Source organism: Myotis brandtii, unplaced genomic scaffold, assembly GCF_000412655.1.
Source record: "Myotis brandtii unplaced genomic scaffold, ASM41265v1 scaffold250, whole genome shotgun sequence".
Lineage (NCBI taxonomy): Eukaryota > Metazoa > Chordata > Mammalia > Chiroptera > Vespertilionidae > Myotis > Myotis brandtii.
This window is the reverse complement of record NW_005359478.1, coordinates 2,137,371-2,155,528: the sequence shown is the minus strand read 5'-3', so window position 1 is coordinate 2,155,528 and position 18,158 is coordinate 2,137,371. Positions and strand designations below refer to the sequence as shown.

Here is an 18,158-nt window from a genome sequence, read left to right as displayed (position 1 = left end):
TTGGGAGAATATAATTAAAGATAAGTAAAAATATTTTGTAACTGTAAAGCCTTTCACAATAACTATATCATTGATATATGTTACTTAGTAAGTAATGGTTTGGTACTATGTTCATTCTCCCATTTTCTATCCATCTTCCCATTTTATTTGCCCAGATCTATATATTGTGAACCAATTTGTATACTTGTGTTCAGAAGAGTCCTTACTCTTTTTCCCCTATTTTATCATTTATCTCTAATGTTTTACATACTTATCCCTTAGTTCATTCCTGTTTTACTTTACCCTCTCCTATTTGTTAAATATTTATATCTTAGCACCCAGGACTTCTCTCAGTAAGTCTAAGACACCCTGTCCCCCCACTGTACTTTTTTCCCTACAGGTGTGGCAGCACTGTGATTGCATGGGATTGAACTCAGATGTGGAGCACTACCTTTGTGAGCAGTGTGACCCAAGGCCTGTGGACAGAGTAAGCTGCCCTCTGATAATACTCTGATCTAAAAGTAGGAGATGTAGTATATGATATTTTATCAACCCTGCTCCTGATGTACTGAATTTCCTTTGATAAGTCACTCAACCTCTCTGAGCCTCAGTTTCTTTTTTTTTTTTTTTTTAATATATTTCTTTATTGATTTTAGAGAGGAAGGGAGAGGGAGAGAGAGATAGAAACATCAATGATGAGAGAGAATCATTGATCGGCTGCCTCCTGCACGCCCCCTACTGGGGATCGAGCCCACAACCCGGGCATGTGCCCTTGGTCGGAATCGAACCTGGGACCCTTCAGTCCACAGGCCGACGCTCTATCCACTGAGCCAAACCGGCTAGGGCAGCCTCGGTTTCTTATACTTCACATTGAGAGTAATAATTCTGCCCTTCCTTTCTTAGGAGTGGGATCAAAGGGAAAATAAAGTAGCTAGAAATATATGGAAGGAATGATACTCTATAACACTTTGGTGGGTTTTTGTGTGTATGCATTTGTTTGTTTTTATTGATTTTTAGAGACAGAGGAAAGGAGAGGGAGAGATAGAAACATCAATTAGAGAGAAACATCGATAGGCTGCCTTTTGCACGCCCCCTACTGGGGTTCGAGCCCGCAACCATGTGCCCTGATCCAGAATCGAACCTGGGATCTCTTGGTGCATGGGTCGATGCTCAACCACTGAGTCACACCAGCCAGGCAAAACTATGGTTTTTATCAACACTCAGCTATTTATAAAAGAAGTAGCTTGTAAAGTCCAGAACTTGAGTACTCAAATACCACTTGTGTTAAGCAGTGTTTAAATGAAAAAAGCACTGGACTCAGAGTCAGCAAAGGTTAGCCTTAGCCAAGCACTCCAGGAAAGACTGAAGATTAATTTGCCCAAGTTATTATATGGGCTTTTGGTCTTAGCTCTGCCATATTTATGTCTGTGATATTTTTTTTAACAGTGGTGCTGGTGTTATTTTGAGTAGAGAGTTCTTTGTTGTGAGGGATGCATTGCAGAATATTTGGCTTCCATGGCCCTTGGGCACTAAATACTATAGTAACCTCCCCCAGTTGTTGTGACCAAGTTCCCCTTCACACATTTTCAAATGCTCTCTAGATGGTACAGAACCACCACACAATGAGTGCTTCATAGCATATAGTTTGGGGTACTTAGCCTGTCCGTTTTGTCCTCTACCTTCATTTTCCCAGTTGCTTTCATCTTTTATTATATATCTGTGATGTATTGAAATAACTAAACAGTAAATTTTACTTGGTTGGGAATTCTTGGTTTTACTTATCTGCCTCTTGAATAGAGATCAGCAGGCTGGATGTAGTAGGCCCAGCCCTTATCCATTGGCTTTGTGCTCTTATCAGGAGGTACCCATGATTCCTCGGCCCCACTATGCCCAACCTGGATGTGTCTACTTCATCTGTTTGCTCCGAGATGACTTGCTTCTTCGTCAAGGTGCGTACACAGGAGCTGACCCTCCTTGTCAAAGCAGACCTTTCTGAATAGTAGGAGGTGTCAGCTGTCTGCCTAATAGTCATTGTCTCCATATGACCATTAGTAGCAATGGAATAAAGGTTTTTATATCTTTCAGTCCTTAGGCTTACATGCACTTCCCCTCCACCAAATAAAACTAATGTGGTGAGAACAGGGTCTTATAAAGCTAATTATAAGACTAGGAAGGACATGTAGGATTCTAAAAGATGGAAGACCTCCCTCAGCTCATTCTCATAGTCTAGAGTTGATTATCACCATTAGACTGCTGGTTGAATTTATTGTTTTAGATTTTAACTTCTTTCTATGTAGACCTGGAGCCAGACCAATGGATGCCTAACAGAATTGATGCAGGAATGATTTTAACCTTCTCCTGTGTTCTCTGCCTTCCTAGGTGACTGTGTATATCTGATGAGGGATAGTCGGCGCACGCCTGATGGCCACCCAGTCCGTCAGTCCTATCGACTGTTATCTCACATTAACAGAGATAAACTTGACATCTTCCGAATTGAGAAGCTTTGGAAGAATGAAAAGTATGTGTGGAGGACTTATCTCTTTTCTTCCAGCTGTGCCCCATCTGCACAGAGCTGAATAAGCACTAGGATCTTGCTAACCAGCTAAACCTCTCTCTTCTCTTTTTCTTTTTTTAGAGAGGAACGGTTTGCCTTTGGCCACCATTACTTCCGTCCCCATGAAACCCACCATTCTCCATCCCGTCGGTTCTATCACAATGAGCTATTCCGAGTGCCGCTCTATGAGATCATTCCCTTGGAGGCTGTAGTGGGGACCTGCTGTGTGCTGGACCTCTATACATATTGTAAAGGTAAGTGATCTGGGCAACTTAAGAAATTACCTCCTATCCCCTAGTCATTGAGCTACAATTGCCCACTGCATTTTTATTGTCTCTATTTCACAAAAGATTGTCCAAGGCTAGTCAGAGAGCTATACTGTATTTTTTTCTTTCTTTTACCTAGTGCTTGGTATTGAATAATGTTAATTCTCTTTTTTATATTTTTTTTTTCTGTAATACTGTATAGTTAGCACTTTGTTAGGATTTGTGGGATAAAGTGTTCATTCCCAAATGTGCTTTCCTTATTTATACTGCCTTTCTTTTCCCATAACTTACCCATATTCTGCTCTGTTTTTCCTCCAAATCTTTCTTCAAAAATCCCTGCAGCACTTTATCTACATTTCTGGTTTCTTTCCATCCTATAGTATCCCCAACATGCTAGACACCCTTTTTCCTTTCTTGTTGCTAGTGTCTGAGAATTCTCCTTTCTCCTGCAGTCACCAAATGCTTAGTAATAGCTGCAGCGTTTCCCTCTTAAAGAGTCTAACTGCTCTCTCAGTGGTGTGGGGTAGTCTCTGGGCAGCTCGGGGAGAGAAGGGAAAATAGGGTTATTTAACAGTGTTTGGACCCATAGGAAGACCCAAAGGAGTGAAGGAGCAAGATGTGTACATCTGCGATTATCGGCTTGACAAGTCAGCACACCTGTTTTACAAGATCCACCGGAACCGCTATCCTGTCTGCACCAAACCCTATGCCTTTGATCACTTCCCCAAGAAGCTCACTCCCAAAAGAGATTTCTCTGTAAGTCTCCTTTCTCTCCTAATTGTACATATCAGGACAATGTAGTTCATACATGGAATTCACGGAGTAAGAATTTTCAAGTGGCATCCTGTTTCCATCCCAAACTCTGGAAATCTTTATTTCTGTTTGGGATGTTTGAGCAGCATAAATGCATTTATTCTGCATTTCCTGGCATGAGCTGTGTCTCAGGAAATTTTTTATTTCCTGATTACACGTTAGTCGGTTTTTTCTCTTTTTTCTCTCTCAACTCTAATCTTAGCCCTTGAGCCCCATATTGTAGTTTTTTGTTTTGTTTTTCACATCCATAATTTTAAGAAGCAAGTAGAATCAAGAACCCTGAGAAACCTTTTGTGAAAATTATTCAGTGCTTTTCCTTTTTGTCCCTGTATTTAAAATGTAAGGCATCATTATATAAAAATTTTAAAGTACAAAGCATTAAGAAGAAAAATTATAAGCCCTGGCCAAGTAGCTCAGTTGGTTAGAGGGTCATCCCAATACCCTGAGGTTGCCAGTTCAAGCTCCAGTCAGGGCACATACAAGAAGCAACCAATGATGCAGGCTCCTCCCCAGCCTGGGCCTTAGTCAGGGCTCTTGCAGGAGGCAACCAGTCAATGTGTTGTCTGTCTTTCCCTCTCTCTTCCACTCTCCGTAAAAATCAATGGAAAAATATCCTGGGGTGAGGAGTAACAAAAAGAAAAGGAAGCAGCAACCAATGAATGCATAGATAAGTGGAACAACAAATCAGTGTTTCTCTCTCTCCCTCTCCCTTTCTCTCTCTCTCTCCCTTTCTCTCTCTCTCCCTCTCCCTCTTCTTCTTCTTCTCTCTCTCTCCTTCTCTCCCTACCTTTCTGTCTCTAAAATCAATAAATAAATTTTTAAAAATACATACAACCATGCACTACATAACAGTGATGGCCCCATAAGATTATAATGAAGCTGAAAATTTTTTGTCACCTAGTGACACTGGAGCATCATAGCTCAATGCATTGCTCAGATGTTTGTGGTGATGCTAGTGTAAGCCTACTGTGCTGCCATTCATATAAAAGTATAGCACATACAATTGTATACAGTACATAATACTTGATAATGATAAATGACTGTTACTGGTTTATGTATTTACTATACTGCACTTTTATAGTTATTTTAAAGTGTACTGTTTCTGCTTATTTTTTTAAAAATTGCTGTAAACAGTGTCCCATGTTATACCAGCAGCAGCCTCACTCATCTCATGTTTACGTTTTTTATTGCATCATTTTCTCATGCTTGATTTAAACTTTGTGTTGTTTTATAAGCTTGGTATAGCCTAAGTGTAAAGTGTAGTGTTTATAAAACAATAGTTTACAATAATGTTCTAGGCCTTCACATTCACTCCCCACTCAGTCACTAACTCACCCAGAGCAACTGCCAGTCCTGCAGCCTCTATTCATTGTAAGTACACTATACAGGTGTACCATTTTTTAATATTTTACACTGTATTTTACTATACCTTTTCTATGTTTACATATACAAATACCATTGTGTTACAGTTGCCTACAGTATTCAGTACAATAACATGCTATATACGCTTATATCCTAGGAGCAATAGGCTATACCAGTGGTTGGCAAACTCATTAGTCAACAGAGCCAAATATCAACAGTACAATGATTGAAATTTCTTTTGAGAGCCAAATTTTTTAAACTTAAACTATATAGGTAGGTACATTGTTATTAACTTAATTAGGGTACTCCTAAGTCTTAGGAAGAGCCACACTCAAGGGGCCAAAAAGCCGCATGTGGCTCGCGGGCCGCAGTTTGCCTACCACGGGGCTATACCATACAGCCTAGGTATGTAATAGGCTATACCATCTAGGTTTGTGTAAGGGCACTCTATGATGATCACACAACAACAAAATGACTTAACCATGCATTTCCAATCATTAAGCAGCACATGACTGACTGTATTATCCCACTACCCAAAAAATAACTACTGTTAGCATTTTTATTATCAGCCTTTTTTTTATTGTATTTTTTCTTTTAAATTGTTGTGAACATACTCCTCTGATTATTTTATGCCATTCATCATTCCGTAAAGATTTTGGTCACCCATTCATCTATTTGCTATAATGAAACCCTGGATTAGCTCTTCTCATCCTTCTGTCTTCTTGTAAGTGGGCCTGTCAAAATTCATAGCTGTCATCCTGGAATGCTTAGAGGTAATCTAGCCAGAAAGCAAACCTTTATGTCCCTGTTTTTTCTATTATTAATTTCAGATTTCTCTAAACAGTATTTATTTTATATTCTTTCTACCCACAACCAAGCCTGCCTCTCATCTAGATTTCTCTGGTCCTTCTTGCTCAGTCAGCAGCTCACTGATTAGCTTTGAAACCCCAACCTTAACTGCTTAAAAGTTGGGATGGGGCAAAAAGAACTGTGAGCCTAGTGGCCTACAGATTAATAGAAGTACTGAACTTCTGACTTTAAAATATAGTCACCCAGCTTGTAAGGGCGCCAGTCCCATTTTTTTTCTTCCTTTACCTCCTCACCTCTCTATCGTGAGTTAGCCCCAGATTGTATGATCCAGCTTTGTCAGCTTCTATTGTACACTCACTGCTTCCTTTTCTTTTCTGCAGCCTCATTATGTCCCAGACAACTACAAGAGGAACGGAGGACGGTGAGTCCCATAGGGATATGAAGAGCCTAAGGGGTTTTTACCAACAACCCCTAAGATTGGGGGTTCTCTGACAGAGTAGCCCAATGTTATGCCAACAGTAAGGGCAGAAAGGGAGATTTTGCAAGGATTACAGATAGAGAAGAAGAGAATTTGGAACAGAACTCCAGACAGATTAAGAAAAGTCTCTTTTTTAGATGTCTGCAAGCTTTGCCCATTACTCCAAAGTTTATCAACTTTTAAGACCATTGTCAAGGCACAGTTTTAGCTGAACAGTTTGAGTTTGTAATTTTTATTTATGTTTGCTTTGTATATAATGGATATTCTTAGAAAAAGAGCACAAAAGTCTTGTCTTCTTTTTCTGTTGAATGGTGGCATAACAACTGCTTTACCTACTTCAGTAGCTTACCATAAGGGAAAAAATATTGGATAATAGATGTGAAAAAGTTTAGGAAAAGTAAAAACTTCATTTAAATACTTACTATAGTTGGACTACAAAGTTGTACCATACTTCTTCTCTGTACTCATGAAGCATTCAGAACTAGCTAAGCAATTTTACCAGCTCTGGTATATTTTATGAATTTGTTGGATTTCTGAAAGAAAGAAGAAAAATTGAACTTTACAAATCAAAATTAAATTTCAGAGAAAAGTAATGGTTTGTTCAAATAATAATAAAGTGAAGACCAGAGCCAAGTTCCTGACCTATTGAGCCAAGGCTGTAACAGCTAGGCTTCAGCATCTCAAGCCACCCTGAGGTCTCTTCCCTTCATGCCCTATCCAACCCCAAGTGCCCTTCTCAGCCTTACTCTAAGTTCACATATCCTTCTGGCAGATCATCCTGGAAGTCTGAGCGCTCAAAGCCACCCCTAAAAGACTTGGGCCAGGAGGACGATGCTCTGCCCTTGATTGAAGAAGTTCTGGCCAGTCAGGAGCAAGCAGCCAACGAGATGCCCAGCCTGGAGGAGCCAGAACAGGAAGGGGCCACTGCCGAAGTCAGTGAGGGCGGAAAAAAAACAGAAGAGAGTAGTCAAGAAGCTCAGTCAGCCTGTACCCCTGAAGAACGACGGCATAACCAGCGGGAACGACTCAACCAGATCTTGCTCAATCTCCTTGACAAAATCCCTGGAAAAAATGGTAAGAAGAATCAGGCTAATATCTAGGATTTAAGGTAAATAGAAAATTAGGGAGATGGAATGAAAAAAAAACAACTTCTAACTACTGGTCCGGAATGGAATGTATTCTAAGAAAATGGTATAGTTCTTTAATGGGCCTGCTTTTAGTTATATTTGGGGAATGAAACTGTGGGAGGTGAGATGTTCTCCTTCCTAGAGACTAGCTTTTATACCTAGCTGGAGGAAGGCCTAAATTGCTTATAGGTCAGAAAAGCAATCATTGAAGTCCTCTGATCTGAGAACTCAGATCTGGAGTAAGGAGTAGGCCAGTGGTATTTGATCAGCCTCCTTGGTTCTGTTTTCAGCCATCGATGTGACATACTTGCTGGAGGAAGGATCAGGCAGGAAACTGCGAAGGCGTACTCTGTTTATCCCAGAAAACAGCTTTCGAAAGTGAACCTCAAAGAATGAGAACCTCAAGCATCTGAGATCCAGTGGAGCTAACAGTCCTGCCTCCTGTTCTCTGAGTGTAGACAGGAGTGGGAAGGGTCCATCCAGCAAGGGGAATGGGGCCATGACGTTAACATTAGGTACTTAATAAACCTTGGAGCTTGTAGAGAGGAAGAGGAAGGGGATCTGTCTAACCAGTTCAATTTAACTTGTTTTCCTCTCCATGGCTTCATCCAGAAGGTTAATAATAATGTAGGGAGGAAGGCAGAGCACATTGAGGATGACCAAAACTTTTTGGTACTTTATAACACTTGCCCCTCCCCCAGCTTGGGTTTTTCTGTCATCCTCTGATCCCACAAGCACTGCTAAGAAGCTGCTTCCTATACCCAGGTATAACTCAGAATCCAAAGGGGTAGGGCCAGGAACCCCACCACCTACCCCATCTGCTTTCTGTAGGCTCCAAGAGCTATCCCAGAGACCTGAGACAGAAACAGTAGCTGGGGCCTCTTTCCAGATCCCCGATGAGGAAAGTTTCTCCTTTCTTGCTCAACAATGTCAAAGTAAAACATGAGTTGATAACTCAAAGCACTTGTAACTGCTGCTCCTCTCCCTACATCTACTCCCCAAAATAGAATCATGGAATAGGGAAGGCCCCCATGGGGTCAGAGGGCACAGTACTTAGAATTACCTTTGTTTTAACCTGCCGAACATAATTTTTTTCTGACGAGGCCAGGCCTCCCCCCAGCACATGTACAGTTTATGCACTGTGGTTTGTGTGTGTCTGCTGTGCTGTGCGAATGAAGATTCATTTCAAAATAAAATCATTTTAAAACCTATATAAAAATGAACTCTAACCCCCACCAAACAAAAATCACTACAAAACTGTTGAACAGTATTCACCTATCAGAGTATTTGTTGTGAGTGTAGATTATCAATTCAAAACACTACTCTTGTTTTCTTAATTGTACAGTTTTCAATTTTTATCTCTTAAAGAGACAGTGTATTCTCCCTACCCCTAGTTCCATCTTTCCTCCACCCTCCTGATCATCAGGAGGGATATCCAGGGTGTTTCCTTCCTTCCCATTCTCTGGGCCAGAAGTTACCAGACAATAATGTCTCTTTAAAAATAAAATTTAAAAAGCTTTGCTTTGTTGTCTTCTCAGACATACATATGCATATAAGTTTTAGATGTTCTTATAAGAGAAAAGATGTTTTTTAAATGTGCCAAGTTGTATGTGTATATATATGTGTGTGTATGTGTGTGTGTGTGTATACACACACACATGTATGTGTGTGTATATATATGTGTGTGTGTGTGTGTATATATATATATATCTGCTGCGTGATTAGCAAGCAATACAATAGTAAACCAGTCCTCATTACTTTTTTCTAATATTGGACCAATGCTGTCCTAATTGTACATTTTCCCTTATGATGACGACACTCTGACTTGTTTAGGTAGAAACATTGACCACCTTCCATTCCATTGAATCTTTTTTCCTTTTTCTTCTTTCTGTGTCAATCTTGAGGAATAAACAAAAGAGACCGGGGATGCCAAAGATCCCCTTGAGCAGAGAAAAAGCAGAATAAATATTTTATTAAAGAAAAAAGAGAATTAAGAAAATAATTTGGAGTATTTTCTTACTGTAGAGAAGCACTGTACATTACTGAGAGACCTGGGTATAAGATACTCACGTGTGGAGCTGGAAACATCGCATGTCCAAGCCCATTTGAGTGGTTTCTTTTTTGGTTTTCATTTCAGGGAGCCAGGGGGGAGGGAGGTGGGGATAGGGGCACTTTGGGAGTCTCCTTTTAGTCAAAAGCAGGAAAGTTACAAGAAAGAGTTTAAAATTCAATATTTCCTTTAATAGTGTTAAACACTAAAATTTTAAAAAAGACAAAAAAAGAAAAAACTTTGTAATATGTGTGAACAGAAGCAAAAGACACTACGCTCTGTCATTTTATCTTTCTTTTGTTGAAAGACTAAAAACTGAAATGTTTTTTAGACAATCAAATGTTAGGTAAGTGCAAAAACTTGTTTTTTCTTACTTGTGTAGAGATTAATGCCTTTTTTTATTTTTCAGTTATTTTATAATAACGAAATAAAAAGATCCCCCTAGCTGCCAGGTGGGTTTTGGTGTTTGAAATGCGGGGCAAAGCACTACATCACTGCAAATAGATACAGTTAGTCTGCATGTCTGTAGGCTGTGTGATTGCGGAAAATATAAATGCTGCTAATATATTTCCTTTTTACAAAAGCATATCTAAATAGATGATTGTTTTGATGTTAATCTTTGTAAATTATGTATTACCAATTTTAACATTGGATGTAATTGCATAAAAAGCTTGCATCTCAAATCCTTAAAAGTCTAGTATTAAATGGAAAAAACTTTTCCTAACTACAGAGTGGTGAGCTTGCTATTTTTTCCTCTTTCCTATCCTCCATTTATCTTCCAGGATCTTCTCAATCCTGTTTCCAAAAAGATCTTTTTAAAACCATATCATCAGGCCCTAATGGGGTGGCTCAGTTGGTTGAAGCGTTGTCCTGTACACCAAAAAGGTTGAGGGTTCGATTCCCAGTAAGGGCACATATCTTAGGTTTCGAGTTCAATCCCTGGTTAGGGCGTGTACAGGAGGCAGCTGATGGATGTTCCTCTCTCTCTCTCTCTCTCTCTCTCTCTCTCTAAAATCTGAAACTTTAGAAATCATTGCCCCCCCCAAAAAAAAAATCAAAGTAGTCTTTCATATCTACTGTTTTATAATTTCAAACATTATAAAAATAAAACTTCTTTTGCAGTGGCAATTTGTGTAAACTTGAGTACTCCTAATATAACTAGGAATCCCCAGAGGCTCTCAGAATCTAGTTGGTGAAACATCACCCTAGAAAACATCTGAAATGCAAACTGAGGTCAAAATTGAGAGGGCAGCTAAACACAAATGCAAATTTAAAGCAAGGAGCAGATGAATATGAATTGGCCAGGAATGGAGTTTAAGAATAAGTCTTCAACACCCTAGCCTAGCCGGTTTGGCTTGGTGGATAGAGCGTCAGCCTGTCAGCCTGCGGACTGAAGGGTCCCAGGTTCGTTTCCGGTCAAGGGCACATGCCGGGGTTGCGGGCTCAATCCCCAATGGGGGGTGTGCAGGAGGCAGCCGATCAATGATTCTCTCTCATCATTGATGTTTCTATCTCTCTCCCCCTCTTCCTTCCTCTCTGAAATCAATAAAAATATTTTTAAAAAAATAAGCCTTCAAAAATAACAAAAGTATGAGACACTTGAGGCTATTCAAAGCCTGCTCCTGAGTAGTCACAAAGCTTTGATCTGTTTTTATCTCCCCTCTCCTATTACCTGCCCATTGTCCTCTCCAACCAAGTTCTCCAAAATGAAGGAAAACTTCCAGATATCTTTCCCCTGTATTTCACTTCATAGTTTTCACCTTCCCCCTAACTTTTTTGTTGCCTGGTTATAATTATATCTTTATTCTTCTAACCTTTCAGTGATTTTCCTTGAGGCAATCATTTATAATGATTTCCTACCCCATCCTCAAACCTCCAGAGCACCTTAACTATTCTCATTTCAGAAGACCAAAACTCATTAAATCCTAACAAAGTTATAAATGTCAAGTTATTGTGCTTTTTGAAATTGTATTACTGCAGAATAGTAATGTTAAATAGAAAACAATCTGTCACTTTTTGCAACCCTTTAATCCTTCATCACCTCAGATACAAATCTAACGAGTATAATTTCAAGGGCCATGTCTTCCCCATTCTCCCACTATTTACTCAGGCTCCTACCTATCAGTCCCACAAAACAAAGCAGTGACGTCTCGAATAAAGGGGCACTTCTGAGATTCAGGCACAATCAAGGAGCACTTCTGCATTCCTCAGGAAACAGTAAGAACTGAACCTGGGCTTGGAAGGAAGCATCTCCCTTGAGCTTCCTACAAGAGGGCCTCCCACAGCCTATGTCCTCAAACCCCCTGTGACACACACACACACACACACATTCAACTCCCACACTTTATTGGGACAAAAGAGGAAGGAGACATATCCAACATCACAGGCCCACCCACCAGGGGTATCCAGACTTTAACACCTAGTACAACATGAGTACATAATAAATATTGGCAACATGGGATGGGGGAAGTGGGGGAAGATTCATACACATGAAGGAGAGTAGAGACCCTCTAGTCTTGGGAACTGAGGCATATACTGTACTAGCAGAGTACTTACACAGGAAGGTAGATAGGGACTAGATTTTCCATTTTGCCGATAGGGAGATATTCCCTTATGCAGATGGGGAAGAGGAAAGAAACTGCATGGAGGAAAATTGCTTTGTATATATTTGGAAGAAGAGCAGATTTCAACTTACAGATGGGTATGGGAGAGAAGTAGGAAAATTTATTTCACATATTAGTAGAAAGGGATGTGGGAGGAAAGTATCCTTTTACAGACAGGGAAAATGCTTCTGGGAAAATCAGTTTACAAGCGTTCGTGTTCACAGGCCATTCCATTCCAAAATGACAGGAGAGAGAGAGATATGCAGGAAAGGAAAAAGGTCCTAGGCCTAGAGAACAAGAGAGGTATACCCCACAGGTACCAGCCCCTCCATTCCATCCCGCCCACAGCGGAGCCAATCCTCATCCACAGTGGCGATGACACGCAGCACTTCCCCACGCTGGAAGCTCAGCTGGTCAGGTCCTGCAGCGGTGTGGTCACAGAGAGCACGGACTGCCCTGTGGGGAGCCAGATGCTGGGATGAAGTGAGGTGGGGGTACCCAGCTGTCCCAGGTCTCATCTTCCCACTGTGTGGAACATCCCTTTGGTTCAGCTCTGGGAACACTGGGCTCGTGTCTAGCAACATGTGGATTCCCTGTGGGGCCCCAGCCCTCTCCTGAGCTCCAAACCCACTCTTCAGCAACTTATTTGACATGATTTGCACTTCTCTTGTACTTCAAATTCAACATCTGCAAATTAAATAACTCATCTTAACTCTATACACCAGTCCCTCCTCTTGTGTCCCCTATACTGGTAAATAGCACTACCTTCTACCCAGTTGCTCCCAGCAAAAACCAGGGTCTCTCATTCCTCATATCCACTCAATCACCAAAACTAGCTTGGTGTTTGTATCTCCCACTATTCCACCTGTCTTTCTCATCAACTCCACTGCCCTCACTCTAGTTTAGCTCTCTGTCCTCTCTCTCAACCACTACATATAATCTAACTGATATCCCTTCATCTCTCATGACCTCCCTCCCCAGCTCCATTTTCCACACAGCAGACAGAGATCCTTCAAAAACAAGCAAGCATAGCCCCCAGCTTATGGCCCTTCAATGGTTCCCCCTACCTCACAGTGAGGTCTAGGCCTACTGAAGCCTATGGCTTCCTGTCACTGCTGCCAACAACCTCCACTCTGGGCACAACCAATCATGTGTCCATAGTACCTCACTACGCTTGGGCCTCTCCACTTTTGCATCCTATTCCTTCTGACACACCCTGCACCATCACTGGGCCTTCCCTGAGCCTGCAACCTTGGGAAGAAGCCCTGTCTATATGGCCCCTTTCCTACAATCTTTTCCATACAGAATTTTTAAAATATGTTTTTATTGTTTTTCTTTTCTTGTTTTAGAGGGAAAGGGAGACAGAGAGAGAGAGAGAGAGAGACCTCAATGAGAGAGCAACATCGATTGGCTGCCTCCTGCACTCGCCCTACTGGGGGTCGAACCTGCAACCCAGGCATGTGCCCTGACCAGGAATCGAACAGTGACCTCTTGGTGCATAGAACAACACTCAACCAACTGGCCCACACCAGCCGGCTCCATACAGAATTTTAACCACTTGTTTGCTCATTGGTATCTCCACTGGACTACAAGCTCCTTGAAGGTAGGGGTTCCAATATGTTTATCTTTGTTTTCCCTCCCCTAGCATAATGCTTGGCACATAGTAAGTACTTGAAAAGTATTACTGAATGAATGAAAAATCAAGAAACCTAATTCAATGGATTAAAAAACCAAAGGAGCCAAAACCGGTTTGGCTCGGTGGATGGAGCGTCGGCCTGTGGACTGAAGGGTCCCGGGTTCGATTCCGGTCAAGGGCATGTACCTTGGTTGCGGGCACATCCCCAGTAGGAGGTGTGCAGGAGGCAGCTGATCAATGTTTCTCTCTCATCGATGTTTCTGACTCTATCCCTCTCCCTTCCTCTCTGTAAAAAATCAATAAAATATATTTAAAAAAAAAAAAGAAACCAAAGGAAGCCAGACCCTAAAGCAGAAGCAATCTCTGGTGCCAAATTAGAAGACCCCACTGAAGGGAAGCAGAATCCCTCAGGGTATGCACATGGGCACATCCAAATACATAGTTGTCATTAACTGGGCACCTCCTCTGTGCCAGATGCTCTTATAAAATTATGTTTAGTCTCTCTAACAACCACAATAAAGGTATAAATTATCCTCTTTAAAAAGGGAGAAAGAAACCAAGGCTCAGAGAAATGAGTTCACACCAATAATAGCAGAAATGTAATGCAAACTAAGCACTGTCTGACTTTACAGCCCCACAGCGTTTTAAACTACCTCCCCTCCCCTCTGAAGACAGAAATGCGCGCGCACACACACACACACACACACACGTGCACACCAATGCATTCTCCCCAATTCTCCTTACCGATGGGTCTGCACCGTGCTGGGTGCTGAGGCCTCAAGCTCCTCCGGTGAACTGGGAGTCTCAGAAGGTGCCACCCTCTTCACCAGAGCCAGCACGTTCACTGTAGGAGGCAGCCAGCTGGATGGTCTCCTGGAGGAAGGGATACAGGGTCACAGAGTTTACCCCACCTCCAGAAAAAAAACAAAAAACACCCAGGGCTCTGGAGGGAGAAAAAGGCTGAGCAGCCTGTGCTTCAAAAGAGATCAGGAGCTGGTCACTGCTAAGGGCAGAGAGACAGTTTGTTAGGGTGATTAGGGAGGTGAAAACAGGTCTACAATACAAAAGTCACTAAAGGACCTCTGGGAACCAGTACACTCAGAGAGACCTAGAGGATCACTGGAGAGTATCTGAAGCCAGAGTTCAGCAAATACTTACTATTTAGCCCTTTAGGGCCAAGAGGCAAATGGAGAACATCATATAGGTGCTTATATCACCATTAAAATGTAACTTCTCAAGAATGTAACCATTTTTAGCTCATGGCTGTAGAAAAACAGACTGACAACTTCTGACCTAGAGGATCACTCTAGTTTCATATTTGGGTAACTGGGTGATGTGGGATGGGGTCAGAGGTCATGGAGGGGACCAGGTGCCCCATTACCTGGACTTTAGAGTTCCACTTTCAGTTTCTGTGAGGGCCCCAGGCACTCCAAACAGTCTTCCCAGCCACACGCCTCTGCCTGGTGCCGTGTCCTCTGTGGGCAACGATCTCTCCTGTGCTTCCTCAGCCACAGTCCCGGGACACCTGGATCCCCACCGACGAAGGGAGAAGCCCTCCGTGCCCCCAGAGGCATAGACCCGGGAGGCCTGGGTCAGCTGCTCCCACCAGCTGCCCGGTTTGGGAGGGCTTGAGGGGGCTGAAGGGCCTGGAGGGGTCTCCTCAGAAGCCCCACGAAGGCTCTGGGCCAGCCGACCCCCCCAGTGCAGCATGGCTTGCACAGTCTGCTGCAAGGCTGGCGGTGAGCCTGGGGGGGCAGGAGTCTGAGGTGGGCCCAGGGGCAGGTGGTGGTGATGCTCAAAGAGCAGGTCCAAGTGGAAGGTGAGCACCGACAATGGCTGCAGCAGGAGCAGCAGCTCTGTGGACAGGGAGGGGCAGCCACCCCGGGCCAAAGAGAAGAATCCAGTGGGCAGGTACAGGAGGGACAGCAGGCCTAGAAAAGAAGCAGGCTAACATTAGTCCCTGCCCTCAGCCTAGTCCCAGAGGGCTCCCTGCATCAGCCCACCCATCAACAAACATCCCCCCAGGCCCCATTCTATGCCAGGCACTGGGGCAGAGAAGACCATGGTGGGGAACAGGGCTGATACCTCCCTGCCCATGTAAAACCACTGCCTAGAGAGGGAAGCACATATAGAACAAGTGGTGATAAGAAACTGAGTAACAGAAAGGAGGACTGGGCCATGGGAGCAAAATAGGGGGTGAGGGTTAGCCTAGTCTGAGGGCAAGGTGAAGCCTCACTGTAAAATCTAAAGGATGAATGAAAGTTAGTGAGGGGCAGGAAGTCCTATTCTAGGTGGAAGAAAGAATCGGAAAGGAAGCCTGTCAAGGAACCAGGGAAAGCCCCAGACTTAGAGGCAAGAGAAGAAGGCAGAGGCCAATAATCAAGACGGGAGGTTATAGTGAAGATTTGGGTCTTTCCCCCTGTGGGCTAAGGGACTCCTTGGAAAAGTTTTAAGCAGAAGAGTAATAAGATCGCAGAGCAGATTAAGATCATCCTGGCATTAGTGGGAACCAGCAGAACAGATCCCCTTTCCTCCTTCCCTCACAGCCTAGCAGCCCCATCCTCTCCCATTTGAACCTCTGACCTGCATCTTCCTGCAGACTGGAAAACCACAGCTCCAACTGCTTAGTGCTGGGGGAGAAAAGGGAACAAGCTCAGGGAGGTGGAGGACTCCAGCGCCCTCTAGGCAGGGGGTGGGAGATGAGATTGGAACAGGAGAGGTTTGCGCCAGGAACCTGGGGGATCCCACCTGAGATACCCCTGCAGGACCCAGGCCATGGGAGGGGCACCAGAAAGAACGCCACTCACTTGAGGAGGCCCAGGATGAAGGCGTGGAAGCGGCTTCTGCTGCTGCTCAGCGGGGCTAGACGGCTGACCTGGCTATACAGGGTTCCAAAGGACCGGGTGCTGGAGCCTGAGGACAACCCCAGCTGTCAGCCCAGCCCCAGCCCCAGCCCCAGCCCGGCCTCCCTCCCGGCCCTGGGCCGAGTCCCACACTTCACCTGGCTTCACCGATGCCTCCACCACGCTCCAGGGGTTGCTCCTGCGCTGCCCAGTGATGAGGTCCTTTCGGAAAGGCTTCAGCCCGTCAGCCACCAGGGCATGGAGAGCCGGACAGAGGGTGGTCAGCACCAGGTGCCCCACATCTGGGCTCAGCCGGCTGTCCCCCAACTGGGCCTGGAGGCAGCGCAGTGGGCATGGGTCCAGAGATACCAACAGCGCGCTTCCGTCCAAAGTTCTGCGCCCCCAGAACTACATTCACCTCCTCAACCCCCAGATCCTCCCACAGACAACTTCACCTTCTGAACCAAGTTTCGGGCAGCCCCAAAGTGCGTGATGATTTTATCCACGGAGGCGCTGACGGCTATCAAGAGACCTGGGGACGGGGAGGGGAGAGAAGCATCAAAGCCCCTGTCTCCCAGGAACACCCGAGGGCCTGGGAGAACCCGGTTCATGCAATCTGACCCTGTGAGGGGAGGGCACAGTGCGGGGCAGCGGATTCCGAGGCCAGGGCGGGGTGTCCTACCTTTCTTCTGCTCCTGCAGCTGGCCGGTCCCACTCTGGGCTTCTGCCATCCACAGTCGCTGGGCCCCGGGGACACCGGCGAAGGACCAGGAACTGCGGACTGCGGGGAGGAAAGAACGCGGAGACACTTACCGAGGGTTATTCGAGGACTCCCGGCTTCGGCACAGGTCACCTCCTACGGGTCCACAGCACCCAGCCCTGAAGTCTTGGGAGAGGGGACACAAAGCTGGGTACAGCACGGGCAGGGCGACCCGGGACCCCGGAGTGAAATGCTGCCCGGATCTCAGCACTCGCCGCCCCTGTGCACCCCAATTCCCCGTTTCCATTCCTTCTCCAGGGCCCAGCTCCCACCTCCGCGATCCCGGAAGTCCAGGCGCAAGGACAGCCGCGCTCACCTCCCGCCCGCCCGCTGGGGCCTCTAGGGCAGGAGATGACAGGCCGAGGGCAGGGAGGGGCACCTTCCCCCCACCCCCGGGCCTGCGTCCTGCCCGCGAACACGGAAGAGCACGTGGGGAGCCCGGACCAATGGAAAGACAGACAAACGAGAATGGAAAAGAGAGGGAGAGAGCGGAGATCCAAGGGCTGGAGGCTACAGTGAAGGCACCAGAAAGGGGGAACCAGGTCCTGCTCCGGCATCGCTGCGGAGGGCGCCCCGCAGCCCAGTGAGGCTGGTGGGTAGGAAGGCGAGACCAGGCCCTCTGCAGCCGGGAGAGTTGGGGAGCTGCACCCTGCACGTTCCCCCAGCAAGTAGGCGGTCGGGCTCGACCCGCTCTGGCCAGGGGCTCCACACAGGGGTCACCCCAGGTCCCTATCAACGGACTTGCTGGAAGCCCCTGAACTGAGTTTGAAGCCGCACAGGCCCGCGTCCGCAGCGCCCGGCCGGCACCTGAGCGGAGCCAGGCTCCCCAGAACCAATGAACTCGCTAGGAATCGGCCAGATGGGCGGGGCGGAGCCA

General features: G+C 45.0%; 3 protein-coding genes across 6 annotated transcripts in view; 1 reads left to right on the top strand and 2 right to left on the bottom strand.

Annotated features, from left to right (window-relative positions):
* Positions 1 to 13,778, top strand: part of ASH1L (ash1 (absent, small, or homeotic)-like (Drosophila)) — a 131,963-nt gene extending 118,185 nt beyond the window's left edge. The window contains exons 21-28 of one of the 2 annotated variants that reach the window (XM_014540820.1): positions 380 to 466; positions 1,838 to 1,928; positions 2,359 to 2,497; positions 2,615 to 2,787; positions 3,389 to 3,555; positions 6,165 to 6,205; positions 7,035 to 7,336; positions 13,688 to 13,778. In XM_014540820.1, the coding sequence (XP_014396306.1) occupies positions 380 to 466; positions 1,838 to 1,928; positions 2,359 to 2,497; positions 2,615 to 2,787; positions 3,389 to 3,555; positions 6,165 to 6,205; positions 7,035 to 7,336; positions 13,688 to 13,692 (1,005 nt within the window). In that variant the 3' untranslated portion in view covers positions 13,693 to 13,778. Of the gene's footprint in view, positions 1 to 379; positions 467 to 1,837; positions 1,929 to 2,358; positions 2,498 to 2,614; positions 2,788 to 3,388; positions 3,556 to 6,164; positions 6,206 to 7,034; positions 7,337 to 7,679; positions 10,167 to 13,687 lie in introns of those variants that run through there. The other variant, XM_005867543.2, reaches the window with a different exon arrangement.
* On the bottom strand, positions 11,769 to 18,121 carry LOC102254588 (RUN and SH3 domain-containing protein 1-like). 3 transcript variants are annotated; one of them, XM_014540821.1, is made up of 9 exons: positions 17,807 to 18,121; positions 17,204 to 17,302; positions 16,977 to 17,053; positions 16,680 to 16,854; positions 16,486 to 16,591; positions 16,262 to 16,308; positions 15,060 to 15,609; positions 14,423 to 14,551; positions 11,769 to 12,498 (listed from the first exon to the last, which is right to left on the bottom strand). In XM_014540821.1, the coding sequence occupies exons 2-9, from the start codon at positions 17,250 to 17,252 to the stop codon at positions 12,330 to 12,332; spliced, it is 1,302 nt and encodes a 433-aa protein (XP_014396307.1). In that variant the 5' UTR covers positions 17,253 to 17,302; positions 17,807 to 18,121; the 3' UTR covers positions 11,769 to 12,329. The 3 variants fall into 3 exon arrangements, with proteins under 3 accessions (XP_014396307.1, XP_005867598.1, XP_005867599.1); XM_005867536.2 differs by having other exon boundaries at positions 17,598 to 17,917; XM_005867537.2 differs by lacking the exon at positions 17,807 to 18,121 and adding an exon at positions 17,554 to 17,691.
* LOC102255489 (RUN and SH3 domain-containing protein 1-like) overlaps positions 17,998 to 18,158 on the bottom strand; it is a 3,164-nt gene continuing 3,003 nt past the window's right edge. Inside the window, exon 3 of the mRNA XM_005867717.2 lies at positions 17,998 to 18,088. Within this exon, the coding sequence (XP_005867779.1) occupies positions 17,998 to 18,088 (91 nt within the window). The remainder of the gene's footprint in view (positions 18,089 to 18,158) is intronic.